The sequence below is a fragment of the Siphateles boraxobius genome, unplaced genomic scaffold (assembly GCF_051911475.1).
Source record: "Siphateles boraxobius isolate OS27281-9 unplaced genomic scaffold, OSU_SipBor_1 29, whole genome shotgun sequence".
Classification (NCBI taxonomy): domain Eukaryota; kingdom Metazoa; phylum Chordata; class Actinopteri; order Cypriniformes; family Leuciscidae; genus Siphateles; species Siphateles boraxobius.
Genome location: NW_027508908.1, coordinates 637,501 through 655,000, shown reverse-complemented (window position 1 = coordinate 655,000; position 17,500 = coordinate 637,501). Strand labels below are relative to the sequence as shown.

General features: G+C 39.0%; 1 protein-coding gene across 1 annotated transcript in view; it reads right to left on the bottom strand.

Annotated features, from left to right (window-relative positions):
• Positions 1-17,500, bottom strand: part of pkd1a (polycystic kidney disease 1a) — a 98,650-nt gene that overhangs the window by 35,308 nt on the left and 45,842 nt on the right. Inside the window, exons 14-21 of the mRNA XM_077245804.1 lie at positions 15,787-16,551; positions 13,097-13,228; positions 12,832-13,007; positions 9,876-9,991; positions 5,688-9,337; positions 4,346-4,498; positions 3,195-3,335; positions 348-636 (exon numbers count right to left, since the gene is read on the bottom strand). Coding sequence (XP_077101919.1) covers positions 348-636; positions 3,195-3,335; positions 4,346-4,498; positions 5,688-9,337; positions 9,876-9,991; positions 12,832-13,007; positions 13,097-13,228; positions 15,787-16,551 — 5,422 coding nt within the window. The remainder of the gene's footprint in view (positions 1-347; positions 637-3,194; positions 3,336-4,345; positions 4,499-5,687; positions 9,338-9,875; positions 9,992-12,831; positions 13,008-13,096; positions 13,229-15,786; positions 16,552-17,500) is intronic.

Below are 17,500 nucleotides of genomic sequence, written 5' to 3'. Positions count from 1 at the left end.
ATTTTTTATTTTTTATTTACAGAATATTTAATGTCTTTAATAATGCTTTAAATTTATATTAGTAAGGCTATTTGTTTTTTTATGGTATTTTTTAAACCACAGGCAAACATCCTTGTGTATTGTTCTTTAGCCTGTTGATTTTTGTACATGATATTCAGCTACAAATAAATATTTTGCAATAAGACTAAATGTGAATGATATCTGAGTTTTTTTTTTTTTGCCTAATTGGAATCGAAATTAGGAATCGAGAATAATCGGAATCGATAAGCAGAATCGAAACAGGAATCGGAATCGTTAAAATTCAAACGATACCCAACCCTAATCAAGTCACTGTCCTCCAGCCTCACCTGAGCACTTGAAGTGCACTCTCTCCATTAGCGTGCGCACCTGAGGCCCGTCCCCGTCGGCCCACAGAGAACACACCCCCCCGGCTGGTGGCAGGTTTGGGTGGAGCTCGATGTAGGCCACGCCCTCGCGGTCCATACTGTCGTCGGTCACATGGAGGCTGAATTTGTAGGAGTCTCCGTCCCGGAGGATGCCCTGTCTCAGGACCAGGTGCATGCTGTCGCTGCCTGTGGTGGTGGTGTTCAGATCCAGCACTAGCGGCTCGTTTCCACTGCTCTTCGCCGTCCAACGCTAACAGCAAAAACAGACATGGCCGACACGTCAGGTGTATTTCCATATATGGACATTCTTAAATATTCCACTATATCATTGTAAAATGAGCTGTTATTTTTATTATTAAAGTGAATTATTAAATAGAAATAATTTAAGTTAATGCATACATTTCCCTTTATTAAAATATAAATGTGTTATATATATTCATATTTTTATCTTTAATTAAATATTTCAAATACTTACAGAAAATAGCATTGTATTTCAATGAGCAGATTATTAAAATAAACAATTTAAATGAATATTAATTATAATATTCATTTATTATATATTTTAATACATGATTACATATAAACTTAATAATATATTTTAGTAATTATAATATTGTTTACATTATACAATTATTTTATAGTTACTTACAAATTTACTTTTATGTAGCTACAATAATTGTCATAACTTAAAAAATTCAAACTAGACATTTACATTCAGTTTAAACAATCTATTATTTAATAAAATAATAATATTCATGAGAAGTTTTCATTTTATTGAAATGTGAATTATTAAATTCATTAATCGTATTAATTAAAATCAAATTAATACTTCACTTTATTAATAATATAAATATTATTTTAACAGATTTAGGTAATGCATTATATAATTGTTTGCAAAATATATTAATGGAGTAAAAATGTATTATTATTATTATTATTTTAATTGCTTATATAGTTTTATGTAGCTACAAAAATTGTCATACTTAAAAGAATAAGAAATACATTTATTTAAAAAATATATTTTATTTTATTTTTTAATGAGCTTCAAGCTGGTTTTTCAGTTACCTTGCAGTGACCCCAAGCATCAATCCGAATTAGCACTTATCTCAGACTCAAATATTTGAATATATAATTTAAAAATAAGCAGTTTTATTTTCATCATTAAATTAAACTATTAACGTATCTATTAATTAAAATGCACTAATTATATTAATTAAATAATTAATTTGATTAACAATACACATTTTTTTAAATACATTTTCATTAAATGCATTATATAAAAGTGTAATAATACTCTTTTTTTTTATTTCAAATGCCTTCGTAGCTTCAAGCAGGTTTTTCAGTGACCCTGTAGTGACCTCCATCAGCATCAATCCCGATCATGTTTGAACCACTAGATAAGCATCCCTCAAATGCACCATAATATTTACTCATGGGTATCAGACCAAGTGTTTGACCGCCTGGTTACCAAGTAGATGTCTGTGTGTGTTTAACGAGATGTGTTTAACGCGGTGGAACACATCACATCACATCACATCACATCACAATGATGATATCATCACCCTGTACGCCCACTCAGGTTTTCCCATAACCATAACATCACTCCAGTCTCAGTCTAAACATTATCAGAGAGCAGGATGGAAAAAAGACAAGTGTTCTCGCTCCCTTTTCAGAATGACATCATGCTCCCATCTTGCCATGTAAAGCTCTATTCAATATATTATGACGGCATGTTTCCTAATAAATAAGACACGAGTGACTCATTAAACCCAAATATGCCTTTCCCAACATTCAGATTCTATGAGGATCATGTTATTCCTAGGGACAAATGATGATATCATGCTGCTTTCAAAGCTTTTCAGAAAGCTAAAAGAGCACAAATTAAAGTTTTAAGCCTTTCACTGGTCAAAAACCTAATATGGAGTGGATAATATCGACATATGACATGGATTAAAACTACAGTTCAGTTTTGATTTCATGCTGTCCATTACACAAAAACTGTTTGAGTGTCTCGACCAGGGGTGCGTTTCCTGAAAGCATCGTAAGCCCACTATGGTCAAAGCTCTGTCGTTATCAGCAGTTCAACGAAACCATCGTTCTAACCGACATTCACAAACAAGGTCAAGGTCAAGGTAGCATTTATTAAACAGCATCGCAAAGTTGTGTGTTTGAACGATAGATCTCAACCTGTGGTTAGAAGCAGAGTTTCTTGTTTGCATGATATTTGGACTCAATAAATCTTGAGTAAAATAAGCATGATGACATTAAGTATAATCTGTATCTTTTATTTAGAATACATACAAATGTAATTTACCTCTTTTAGTTTGTTCACAGATTTAAAGCGTCATGTTTGAAGAGTGCGCATGTGTGAACGTGCTCTACGTAAGATCGAGCTTATGATTGAATCTGGAAATAAAGCAAAATAACTGAGAAAAATTTGAAATAGTCATCAGATGCCGTGTCCGTAATTTATAGCAAAACATCTAGCATTAATTCGATCTCAAACCGATTTATTAAAAGTACGTATTACTCCACCGTGTGCGTGACATCATTAACCAACGTGGTTGAACGACCAATTTGCGACGGTTTCGGGAAACAGTAGAGACTAGCTAGTTGATTTCTTTCTTCAACGATGCATCGTACTATGGTAGTGAAGCAGCGAGTTACATCGTTGTACTGGAAACACACCCCAGCCCGAAACAGAAGGATTATTTGTGATTTTGCAGACTTTTTCATTGGGAAAACAGGTTTAATAGTAACCCAATGATTGATGGCGGCGTGTCATGAGTACGTGAGTGTCGTTCTCACCCCTCTGTGTGAGCTGTGACAGTTATTGCAGGTGCCGGCCAAGTACACGTAGGAGCTCTGACTGATCTCGTAGCGGGACTGAGCTTTGCACGACACACACTCCAGCGACACCATGGGGATGCGACCACTCTGTACCCACACCTGCGACCGGAAAAAGAGTGAAGTGAAGTTAAGCAATTATGTTTTCTGTTGACCATGGAACCCAATTCATTTAAAACCTTTCTCCCTCTTTGACTTGATTGAAATACATTCGATGTTAGCGCTGAGACTGACGGATATCCCTGACCTGTTCTAGCTGCGACACAGGAATAATGAATTCTGTTCAACTATTGAGAGGAAATAAAAGGACTCTACATTGGTTTCATCACGGTTCCCAAAGCTATTAGACCTTCAAAGTTAAATCTCATGAAACATTCCCTTAAGCACATCATATCAGGCTTTCACATGTAGCTGGAATTGTGAAGGTCAGAAAGTAAAAAGCAAGTTAATAATGTTTTGAATTATGTAACGTACCTTCCTTTGACCTGTTTGGGTCAGTTAATCATAGCTAAATACAGAGAATGCTAAATAAGAATGAATATTTTGTAATGATAATAGCGACTTATTTCAATGCTGTAGAACAAAACAAAAGGTGGGTATTCAGATGCTCATAATTTTGATCATTTGCATGCGCTGCATTGTTTTTGCTCGACAAATACACCCCCAAAAAACATAATCTTGCAGGCCACCTTTGAGTAATAAGGTAGTGGAGGATGTGCTTTTGTTCCTCATTTGATCATTTTCTGTGGTCATGATCGTTAAAAAAATTATTTTACATAAGATTCAGTTTACCGCCAGCTTTCCATGCCGGGGCGGCAACAGCGTGACGTTAATTGTGGCATTCAAAAAGCCCTGAGTTTTTGATTGTGAATAATTAGTATTCTATAATGAGCCTAATTTACATAGAAAAGAGGCGTGTTAGCACTGAAAAGATTGACAATGACTTGATTTAAATGGTTCTGCTCTATTCACTTAAATTGGACTGCGGGGAGTAAAGCAGGTTTTTTCGTTCACAAAAACTGCAACATTTTAAAAGAGTTTTTTTTAAATGAATTAGCAAATTCAAACACAGTAGTTACGAAAAGATTGTAATCTACAATCAGGGCCCTCACCGTTTGGGTCGTGGACTCCGGGGTCATGCCTTCTTTACTGACGGTCAGGCGGAAGGTATATTCAACGTCCACCTCCAGTTCGGACCCAGAGATTCCCTGAACCGGGTCGCTCGGACCCAATACGAAATGCAAAGTGGAACAGTGTTCTGGACCCTGTGTGGTGGAGTAAAAGGCGCTTTACAAAAGCTGCATTTGGTCATAAATCATCTCATTTATTTGCCTCTAGGTATACAAGACACCAGCATAGACACCTGCTCAACAAAAACACAAGCTTTATCATTTAAAACCTTAAAAAAAATGTTTTTTTTGTGACATATTTTGCTTGAAAAGTGTGTTTGCACTTTCATTAAAATAAATACCACTTGGTTTTATATTTTATTTAACGCAATGACATTCATACATTTTTAATGTGGCTTAAGTGCTATTTTTGAGCTTGAAATATTCTATTATACCTGATATAATATTCCTTTCAATTTCTGTCAGTGATAAAATGTTTTAATAAACAGCAGGAATCTCTGCTTTTTATTAAAAAAGTAATTCTGATAGGCTGGGAGAACTCGGAGGAATGCTGAGTTTTCCGCCCTGCTGGTTATGTAACTGATCTCAAGAATACATCACCCAAACATCCACTTTTGTGGCTCATACTTGACATATTTCGTCTTTCCGAGTTGCTGTGCACTTATTCAAGCCTAGGATACTAAACGTCCCTCATACTAAAACACTTTTTTCTCTCAAATTCACACATTCAACTCTCTGTTAGGAGCGTTTTTAAAAATGGCAATTACTTTGTTACGCCCTATTTACATTAGTTTATTGTCCAGCTGGGATTTTTTATGCATTCATTAGCCAGCTAAGTTGCAAAATCTTTTATTTATTTGAATATTTATAAATTTAGATAATATATAATTTTTTGTAATTGTAAAAAGTTCAGCACTATTTTTCTTTTGATATTTTGATTCAGTATCAGTTTTAAAAACTACTGGTAAATTAATCGGTTATCGGTCGACCTCTAATCTAAACGTATTTTAAATGCATCAGCCGCCACACATCTTTAGCTATTTTACAGTCTAGATTAAGGATGTTCAACCCTGCTCCTAGACGGCCAATTTCCAGCCGAGTTTAGCTTCAGCCCCAATTAAACACACATCAACTAGCTAATCAAGGTCTTTAGGACCACTAGGCAGATGTGTCGGAGCTAAAATTTGCAGAAAGGTGGCCCTCCAGAAGCAGGATTGGGCACCCATGGCCTAAATCCATTTATGTGCTTCATTGTCAGTGAGCAAGAGGAACAGAAAGTTTAAGTCGTCAAAAAGCATTTATCTGTGACATCAGTCTTGATTACCTTTGAGGTGCTCACACATTCCCAGTGGTAGCTGAGCAGGGACTGGTTCTCCGGATCCAGATTGGGGTCATAGGATTGCACTGCGCTCAAATGCAAATCCTGAGTTTTAGACCAAACACGGTATGTGCCACCCTCAATGATAGGCACCAATTTTTTGGACATCACCGAAAGTTGGAGACATGCTGCTTTACGTAGTGGCACTCCCTCATAAGACAGAGAAAAAACTAGAGTGTAGTTCCCAGCGTAAATCGACATCTTGGGCACTGAAAGCTGGAGTCTCCGGACGTTGACTTCTGCAGGGAGACGGACCTTGGATGGTGGCGGACCTTTCTTGTCCTCATCCTGACAGCGAGGGGACGTGAGGATCTCCCAAAGGTACTCTACTCCATAGAGGGCACAGCCTTTTAAGTTCACACTGGCCTCTACCAAGGTTGGCTGGTACCGCCAGATAGCAAGTCGTGGAGCTTGGATGATCTGAACTTCTGGTTCCTCACACTTCAGGACAGAGATGTTGATCTCAGTCTGTGCTATAACCCAGCTCACAAGGTTAGAGATGTTAACTCGTACCACATAGTGACCAGGAATGAAGTAGATATGGCTAAGGGAAGGTGTAGTTGTGACATTGGTTGAAGAACCGTCCCCAAAGTTCCACTGGTATTTTGCTGGAGTGGAAACAGGAATGATTTTCACATGAAAACTGACCGTCTTGTTTACAAAGGTGTCGCTTGGTTGAGCATCCAAGAAGGCTGACCTGATACTGTTCTGAACTCGTATAACCTTGGTCACATTAAGACCGCTCAGGGAATTGAATGCTCTTAGGAATATGGTCAGATTGCCTGGCTGATCTGGTGTATATGTCACCGACTTGCCAACTTGGGAAATCTTGTGACCATGATGAAGGTCGAAGGTCCACAGGATGGTCAGTGGCTCACGTGTTGGAGTGCTTGCCACATAAGACCTACGTACTCCGACAGGTATAGCGGCATCACAGCAGTCCAGTATGGTCAACTTGGTCACAGGCTCCATCACTTCAATGTGCAGAGTCTTTTGTTCGTAACTCACTGCGTTGTAGGCAGTAAGGTTGACGTAGTACTTGGCCACACTGGTGAACTGGTGGATGTACGTTTGATTGTTTAGGACAACAGTTGCATCACCACTAATGCTCAGGATGAAATTAACAGAAGTTCCAGACGAGACCGAGATTGTAAACTCAACATTTTCACCAACCGCAGCAATTTGTCTGCTGGCCCTGATCTCCAGACCCTGGATACGGTCTTGAACTGTAAAGTCACGCAAGTACGATTCTCTGCTGATGTCATTAGAGGCATTCAAAGCGACATTGAAGATTCCCGTTTTGAGGAAGATGTAGGAGGTGGCACGCTGGTTTGATTTTGTGCCGTCTGGCAACAGCCACATCCATGAAATGTTGGATCCCATCCGTGTTTCTCCACACAGAGAAACATTGTCCCCCGAGGCTACAAAGTTCTCTATAACATTTGTGGCAATGAAACTCAATCCAGAGATCGGTTCTTGAACGCTGATCAACTTTGAGACCATTTCAGAGCTGATTTTGTTGGAAACCTCCACTTTAACCAGTTTCAAACCTGCGTTTCTGAACCTGTGCATGACGGAGGACATGTCAGATGTTAACAGGTCACCATCTGCCCACCATCTGTAATGGAGATCCGTCCCAAAACTTACAGATACCGTCATAGTCGTCATGGCGTTTACTGCAGAAGGGTTTGGTGAAAACTCGAGGACCAGCTCCCTCACAGGATCCAGAAACTCAATAGTTTTGTTCACAGCCAGCTGGCCAAGCAAGTTGGTTGCCTTGAGAAGCACCTCACAAGGACCCGGGGTGGAATAATTGAGGTCTATGGTCTTGCCTGTGAAGTTGCGGTCATGGTTTTCATGTTCCCTCAGAAGGTTCCAGCTGAAGGTCATGTTGGTTCCCTCTTTTAATGAGGCTTGTAAGTGGAGGACACGATTGGTTGCAAAACAGCATCCTTCAATAAGTTCATCGGCCACTATCTGCAAGCCCTCCAACTCACGTTGCACAAAGATATATATGCTGGACTGAACAGTGCCGATGTCATTCTCTGCAGTTACAATAACATTGAAAGTCCCAACGGAGCGAAACGTGTAGAACATTGTGTGAGTGCCTTGGATAGATGTGCACCGGTCACAAAGAATCCAAGAGTACCGGACGTCATCTCCTTGGTCGAAGTGTGCCTCAAAGTGAACAGAAGCATTCAAAGGGACATTGACAAAGCTGGCATTTACTGACAGTCCTGTGATTGGTGCCAAGACCACAACGAAAATCTCATTTTTGGTCTCACTCACTTCATTCTTGCCTGTGACACTGATGTTGAACCTGCCTGAAGAATTGTAAGCATGTGATACATTTGTCCCATTTAGTCGAGTCCCATCTCCAAATTCCCAGATGTAGATAGCATTTGTCGAGTCAGAGGATGCTTTAAAAGCATAGTTTTGGTGTAAGGAAAGATTGTTTCCTTTCCCTCCATTATGACTGATCAGCAAAAACCCAACGGATTGTTGTACCTCAATTGAAACTGAAGTATTGATACAGGAGATATTGTTGAGCACAGTAACTGTTACCAGATATTCCCCAGGACTCTTGAAAGAAAAAGCCATCTCCTTCCCACCCCGAACAGGACCTCTTGAGTCAAGTACCCCAAAATCCCACAGGTACGTGTAGTTAAATTCAGGTAAGGCAGCTACTGTAAATCTACTCTCCTCGCCAAGCTTCACATGTGTTCTCAGAGGAAACACAGACACTGTTGTAACTTCAGGTTGGACGCAGATTCTTTTGTAAAAATTGGCCTTGTTGGCTTCGCTTGACATAAGCAGCGAGAGATGGTACTCTCCACTCTTAACATACGAGTGTGTTATCAGCGCCGTTCCATACTGAGTCTCGTTGGGGCTTCCGTCTCCAAAACTCCACACGTATTGATGTCCTGACGCGTTTCCTGACACAAACGCATGGAAGCTGACCTCTTTGTTTTCCTGAATGCACCCGAGAGGTTCTAGCGATAACACTTGTAGCACAAACACCTCAACAGGTATGGTTACACACAGAGAGCTCACAGCATTCTTTGCGGTGACGTTAACCGTGTAGTTTCCATCTTCCCTGTACCTATATTCAACTTGTGGTTCCACACCCGTGTGAACCGTTCCATCACCCATGTCAAAGCTCCATGTTACGTTGTTACCTGCTTCTAGACTTGCTGTGACGATGGTAGCCGTGTTGTGTTCGGTGGGAGCAGATGACACCACCTTTAAGCCCTTAACCTCCTCATAGACGGTAAATTCCGCACATGTGCCTGTCCAGCTAATCGTGTTGTTCACAATCACGCAGATGTTGTAAACACCGCTGTGAGCGTACGCGTGAGGAACCCTGCGTTCACGTCCCTGCTGGATACTCGAATTGTCGCCGAAGTTCCAGGTGTAGATGATGCCGTAGGGAGACGGTAAGGGGTGAGCCTCAAAGTCAGCTGGTTTTTCGGCTTGTAGGAGTGGTGGGTAAATTTCAATTTGCACACTTGTCAGAATGCTGAAGACATATACATCGACCTTGCATGTCTTGTTCTCGTAGCGGTTGGAAGCAGAGAGCATTAGGGTGTACTCCCCTGCAAAAAATATTAGATGAAAAAATATCAATATGGATATAAAATATAATCAGGATAAATGCAAAATGCAAAACAATATGTATATAAACGTATAGCCAATAAAATATAATTAACATAATTATAATCAATAGAGATATAGAATATAATCAATATAAAATAGTCAATATGAATGCAAAATATTTATAAAAATATAATATATGTATATAATAAATGAATACAGAATTTGTTTTATATTCAATATGAATAACATGGATATAAAATATAATCAATATAAATATAAAAGTATAAATATTGTATAAATAAAGTATAAGTCAATATGAATGCAAAATATATTCAATATGTATAAAATATTTATAAAAATACAATATATGTATATGATAAATTATATATATATATATATATATATATATATATATATATAAATAAATGCATCATAAATGAATACAGAATTTATTTTATATATTCAATATGAATATAAAATTTAAACATGTATATAAAATATAAGAAATATAATCAATATAAATTGTTTTTTTTTTACCTGGCTGTGCATAAATATATTCCACATGGTCATGGATCACGACCTGGTTACTGAAGGAGTTATCGTAAGGGGGCTTAAACTGATGTGTATGGTTTCCTCCATCTCCAAACCACCACCTGTGACACATAAAACCATCAAAACATTACATCACAAACAAACACACTGGATGCTTGATTACATGCACTATTTTAAAACAGACTTCCCTTAAATCAGTTTCTCACAATGTAGTGAGTGTTTTAATCTTTGGGAATGTTACACTGCTAACCTGCCAAATCTCAAGACCTGTTTACTCCTGGTATTTAGATGTGTTTTGCCCGATCAGATCTCAAGCAGACGAGGGAGACACATTCCTATTCACACCTGGTGTTTTAATCCGTGTCTTTTGTCCACTTTCAAACACTTCTGTCCTGATTTCATCGAGGGGAGGGTCTATGGGCAGGTAAATGTGTGTGTTTTCAGGTCTTTCGATCTAATGGATGAAATAAGCTCACGCTATTAACATATGAATGCGACCGGAGAGACGGAAACACACGGAGATCATCAGCTTTAGTTTCTCCTCTGACAGACGCAAGATCAGCCGAACACTGCGAGTGTGTGTTAGAAATCAGGAATGAAGAGAGAACATTGTGCTTGGTACTGTACTTTTTCATCTTCAAACCAAACTTGGGTCAAAGTTTAAATCCCGTCTGGCAAGAGCTCTTACCATAATGTTTACGCATAAGTTCAGTAGACGGAGAGAAGACGGTCTTTTGTGGCTGTGTTTACACTATGAAAGCAATCCGGTCGAATGTGTTTTCAACTACCTCTGGAAGTGGTGGAAAGTGGACGAGCTCAAAACCCTGTTTACGCTTGTATTTAGTGTCGTCCACTTGTGATCCGATTGACCAAAACACATCTTAATACCAGGAGTAAACAGGGCCTTGAAGTCAACATGAAACCGGCAACCCATTTTACTTATGCGATGTGACAAGATATTCAATAACGAAAAAAGACAGGGCTTGATTTTATCAATAGGGAATTGATTGGATAGTGGTTTGGGAAGAGTTAAAAAAAAAAGTCACCGCATTTTTACATTACAGGTTGTTTTTCCTTTCGGATAATGACACACTGTGCACAATAAGACCAGGAACATGTATTAAAAAAAGTCAACTTTTTTTATCTCAATCTTTTTCGATCTTTTATATTGCAGTATAAAAAGAGAACTAATGGATTGGGGAAAAGACAACTTTAAGTCTCTTTTGGTGCCTCCGGAATGTGCAAGAGCAAGGTGGCAGGTCTGTTTTGAAGATATTTTTAGCTGGAGAGAATAAAAGCACTGTCTTGCAATCTGGCTGTCTGACTCATCGCTGCGGGAGGGAGTGGTGGAGCTGCTGTTCATCATCGCCTCCCGGCAATACACCTTCATCTCTCACTCCACCTTATCCCCGAATTCTCCATGTAAGTGGAACCCAAAGGAGAATCAGGTATCACGATTGACTGAACAAGCCGAGGGCTGAACTCCAGAGATACTGAGCAGGCCAGATAAAAGAGTCGGGAAGAAACCACCCTACAGTACTTGTCTGAAAGACTTTTTTTTTACAATAAATAGAGAAATCCATGAAATAAATAAATAAAGCGGACATCTGCAGTGGAGCGCAGCAGGCTTCTGGGGGATGGAATGGAAAGTTTGGGAATCTTTCTATACTCTGCATTGAAGGGAAAATTATTGTCAGCATTTTGCGCTAACCACAGACTGTAAATCTAGAGAAAAGTGCCATTAAAGGGGAGCAGGCTCGGAGTGTGTGAGGCAGTGGAAGCCATGGAGAAGATAAAAAAAGAGTGTGTGCAGACCGAGTACATTATACAGTCATGGGATGTGAATGTAGAAAGCAGTCTAAGAAGAGAGTTATTCAAAGAGAGCATTCACAACCCATTTTACTTCCATTATGTGACATATTGCAAAGAGAAACATATGAAAGCTTGTTCCCGCTATAGAATAAAGAATAAAAAAGGTAATTGCGACTTTTTATCGTACAATTCTGACTGTTTTTCTTACAATTGCGAGTTTACATCTCACAATTCTGACTTTTTATCTCAGTTATAAGGTGAGAATTGCATGATATAATGTCGCGATTGTGTGTTACAAAGTCAGAATTGCATAATATAAAGTCGTAATTGAGTGTTAAAAAGTCTATATAAACTCCTTACAATTGGACTTTATAACTTGCAATAACGTCAGAAAAGAGAAAAGATGTCAGAATTGCGAGATATAAAGTCAGGATTGTCTTATCAAGTCAGAATTGCGTGATATAAAGTTGCAATTGCGAATTATAAGGTCAGAATTGCATGATATAAAGTCGCAATTGAGTGTTAAAAAGTCAAAATTGTGCTATATAAACTCCTTACAATTGGACTTTATTACTTGCAATAACGTCAGAAAAGAGAAAAGATGTCAGAATTGCGAGATATAAACTCGCAATTGTGAGAAAAATATTGCGATTGCGATATCTCGCAACGTTTATATCTCGCAATTCTGACATTATAACACAATTGTGAGTTTATATCTCGCAATTCTGAGAAATAAAAGTCAGAATTGTGAGATGTAAACTCACAATTGTGAGATAAAAAGTCGCAATTACCTTTTAAAATGTTTTATTCTGTGGCGGAAACAAGCTTCCATAGAAACATGATATTCAATAAGAAAAAAAAATGCAAGAAAGCACTTGATTTTATCCGTCAGGAATAAACTGGTCGTTTCATCTCAAAGTAACCCAATGTTAGGACCTCTTTATCCAAGAATTATTTGCTATTATTGCTGTATTCTTTATGACAGGCATTAAATTACTGCATTACGGCATTTTAAAGAAACTGCATAACACAGTTTAACCCTAATTTAAACGACTAAGCTTTCTGCTGAAGTCTTTAGACCTCGAATCTTTAATATGACCAATCAGAGCTTCACTGTGACAGAACATACCAGAAGGTGACGTTCACCGCCATGTCTATCTTCACAGATGCAGAGAGGTTCAGGGACAAACCCTGCTGCACGATTCTGGGGACTCCATGGACGGCAGGGACAGTCATCGGGTTCATGTGGTCCACCGTCACGTTGAAGAGTTCAGTCAGCATGCTAACCTGGTTCATAGCCGTTACCTTGGAGACAAGAGATGGGTCAGTTCCTGAGCTGATGGAGTCAGTGTGGCTTTTACACAACTGCACTGAGTTCAATGCAAAACAATCACCGTGAGTTTGTAAACTGCTGCATTCTGGTAGATGATGTTTAAATTGCTGTTGTAGTACGTGAAGTACGGTTTATCATCAACTGTCCATCTGAACGACGGGTCCGTACCTCCCTCCACAGACGCCACGTAACTCTGAAACGCAAGACAGAGAGGAAAAGGAAAGCAAATAAGACGACTGTTAAAGAGAAAGGTCAGGGCTGTAACAAAGGCGACACGGTCTATAAAGAACAGCATTAAACCTTCAGACCCGCTTCTCTCTCACAGACATCTTTATGGACAAACATAAAATATAAGCAATAAATACTCTATTCTTGGACACTAAGGCCTGGTTTCACAGACGGGGCTTAGATAAAGCCAGGATTAGGCCTTAGTTCAATTAGGACATTTAAGTAGTTGTTATAAATGTACCTTAAAAAAAACATTACTGTTGTGCATCTTGAGACAAAACAATGACACTGACATATTTTAAGATATCCCAGTAGAAATTACTTTTTGCATGCATTTTAGTCTGTGACTAGCTTAAGCCTTGTCTGTGAAGTGTGTTTATAAACAGTTTAATCCAGCCTAAAACCAGCAAACCACATGATTTAAATGGTTTTTAAAATATTAACAATGATACATAAACTGAGAAGGGCAATAGCACTTGCATATTGTTGTCTGCTTGTTAGTTTAACTGCTTCTATTGTTCTCATTTTGTAAGTCGCTTCGGATAAAAGCGTCTGCTAAATGAATAAATATAAATGTAAGGCGGTTAGCTGGTCTGCTTTGATGGTTTGTGATGGGTTTTGGGCACTTGCAGGGCTCTCAAGTTTTATCAAAAGTTTAGAGTGAGATTTAGGGCAGGAGCCACCCAAATATTTGCAGCAGCGGTCCCTCGACCCAACCAAATCCGCTTCAATTTTTGCTAGCAGTTCAATTTTGCCTATTGTTCATAATTGACCAGCACAAATGGAAATTATAACAATTTTTAAATCTGATAAAAAAGACAAATTCATCCAAATAAAATAAATAGTTATATTTAAAAAATACAAATTTATTGAAAAATAAAAATAAATTTGGAACATCAGTGCTCAATGTACATAACATTGTGTCATAACAACTTGCCCTGAGCATGTATAACCGGTCACCTTTACAGGGGTCATCGGATGCCCATTTTCCACAAGTTGGAATGATTCTTTTGGGTCTTCATGCAAAGTTTGTAACATACTTTGGTTAAAATTTCTCAATGGTTGTGTAAAACAACACCCTTTTTACCTCTTCAAAAACAGCTCTGTTCACAGTGACCCGTTTCGGTGCATGTCTCTTTAAATGATAATGAGCAACAACTTTATGGCTTTTTGAGGATTAAAAAAAAAGTAAATGGATTTTTTTCATTGCATGGTGATTGTGTCCACACACTGCAAAGACACATTTATTTGCAAATACCATATAAAAGTGTATTTTGCATCCGATGACCCCTTTAAAAGCAGTTGGAGAGTTGTTGAATGCATCAAAAATAATTTAGCCCGAATTTGGCTATACTCCTCAACATCAGCTCTCACTGTCTTTGATCACAGGCAAGAGATATCGTCCAGGAATCGTAAAATCAAAATGCTAAAAAAAAAAAAAATGAAGATGTCCGCAAACCGCATTCATCAGATCGTGCTCTTTCAACTTCCACTCCGTGTGCGCGCGTGTTGTCTAGTAACGAACGTGCTTGCAGCGGGAACACATAATTTACCCGGAAACAACTAATTCTGATTTCTGATTGGCTGGTAGCTAACATTTAACTCTGTATAACTCGAGACAGATGCTATGAACTCGGCAGAGAACTTCCCTCCGTTTGCCTGCGCCTCGTCCATTAATTGTATAGCGGGACAAGTTCCCTTACTCCTCAGCGTGAGAAATACAAGGTGTGGCGTGTGAGCGTGTGAACGGGTTGAAATGCGTGTCTCACGCACAATGCGTGAGACTTGAGAGCCCTGGGCACTTGTCAGGGTAGGAAACTAGTTTAACCCTCTGGTGCTCTTCGAGTGTTGTCAAAAATGACATAAAATAAAATAAAAAATTTGATCTGAAAAAGAGTTTGATTTTTGGCAGATTTTTGCTGAAGTGAGTAACGTTTTAGTGAACTTTAAAAAAGTTTTACATTTTTATATGAAATGTAGATTTTCAAAAACATGTTTTACTCTAAAACCGTGAGAATCTCAAAGCCATAAATCTAAACAAGTTGGGTTCAAAAATTTGCCTGATATCTCAAAAAATGAGCTTTCAATAAGATTTTGTTTGGCTGCAGTACCAAAATTTTCCACAAGATGAAATTCGTCTCCCATTAATTTCCAATGCGCTCATTTTGACCGCGAGGAGCACAAGTGAGACTATTTTTTTTCAGGACCATTTAACCCGTTCGATTCATGGCCATGATTTTTTTGTGTGTTCACATAGCAAGTGCTAAAACCTTAATCAAGTTTCGTACAATTCCGATGAAGAAAAAAAAAAGTGTGTAACATTTTTCAGTGCAGAGTACAACTAATAAAGTAAAACAGATGTTTAGAAGGTAAAGACATGCTGACAAATGGCTTAAACCAGCCTAAGGTGCCTATCTGGTCTCCTATCTGGATTTTGGTGCTGGGTAACCAATTAAACCCAGCCTTAAACCAACAAACCCCCTGGTTTAAGTGGGTTTCCTCAGAAGGGAGGGCATCACGTACCACTATGGACTCCATGAGGACTCTGTGCGCAGGATGCGGATGGACAACCAGGCCCCGGAGTGGCTCTTGCACCCGCGCTTCAATTTGTAGCGATGCTTGGGTAACTTCGTTCTTGACACGAAGCATTACGGTGGTCTGTCCCGGGGTGGACCCGAGCTGGAGGTCGAGCCATGCGAACATGGTGTCGTTGTATGGGCTGGGCCTTCTGCATTCGGCCACTTTCGCCACCAGGTCCTGCGGACACGAGCTGTGAAAAGCTACGGTCGCGTTGCTGCCCTCTCGCTCAATCAAGGCATCGTGCTGCGAGCGGACCGTCATGAGAATCCACGTCTGATTGGGGAGGAAGTACACCATCCCGCTGTGATTAATCGGATGGATCACGGTGGGCGCCAGTGGTGGGACGACTTGAATCGGACAAGATGCAGTGACGGGAAAGTCCTTATCATTGGACGTCACTTCCAAACTGTATTCGCCAGACTGAGGGAGTCCAGAACGGAGGAAGGGACCCTGGAGCTTGGTGTTGTTCTGTCCCACGTACAACACCCTCATCTGACAAACCACACCCTCCTCCCAACTTCCCTCGGCATCCACTTGAAGGATCTCATTTTCATCCCACCAATCAGAGCGGTTCTGGATGAGCATGCTCTGCTTCCATGGGGAAGAGGGTTCGGAGGAGCACTGGAGGAGGCCTGATGGTCCGGCGTCGTGCTGGAGGGCGATGAAGTCCCCAGGGGAAACCAGCAGGTCCTCGATCTCCTCCTGGACCTGAGGGAGAGCAGGGCAGAAAGGGAGAGGGGATGAAACCTGTCCACTTGCCTCAACATATTCTTCTGCTGCTGCTTCTCTAAATGTATAATTTTTTTTTACTGAGGGTCATTATCAGAGATAGTTGTGAAGCTCAAGCGTGCTGCACTTATGAACCCTGTCAATAACACGTCTATATTTCACATTAAAAATCAAAAGGAACAAGAAATTATATTTTGCATAAAGAAATCAAAGCCTATATTAAAAACCGTTTTTGATTGTGATTTGTTTCCACTGATTTTCACAATTTCCATTGTTCTCAATGATTATGAATTCAAATGTTTTATACAGTTTTTTTAAGGGTTTTTAGTATAAAATCGGCATATATTAAACACAGCACAAAAATAACAATTCACTACTGTTCAAAATTTTGGGGCTGGTATTATTTTTCTTTTTTTTCAGGTCTCTTCTGCTCACCAAGGCTGCATTTATTTGATCAAAAATACAGTAAAAACAGTAGTATTATGAAATATTATTTCAATTTAAAATAACTATATTCTTATGAAATAAACATGTTAAAATATAATTTATTCCTGTGATCAAAGCTGAATTTTCAGCATCATTACTCCAGTCTTCAGTGTCACATGATCCTTCAGAAATCACTCTAATATGATGATTTGATGCTTCAGAGTTCCTCTGAAACCCCTCCACCTCCCCAGCTCCACCTGCCTAGATCTGGATTCATGTATGTGTATTGATGCAACAGCAGCATATCTTACACACTCACAGCAGCGTCTCTGTGTATCTTATAGCATATATACAGTATATGTATATAGTTTTTTTAACATTAATATAATGAGAATTTTTTTTGTTTTTACGATAACTTATTAATGAATTTGTGCCAAAAATAAGGCTGCAATAAAAAATGTTTTCCCTAAAATAGACTTTATCTTCTTTAAACAAAATAAAA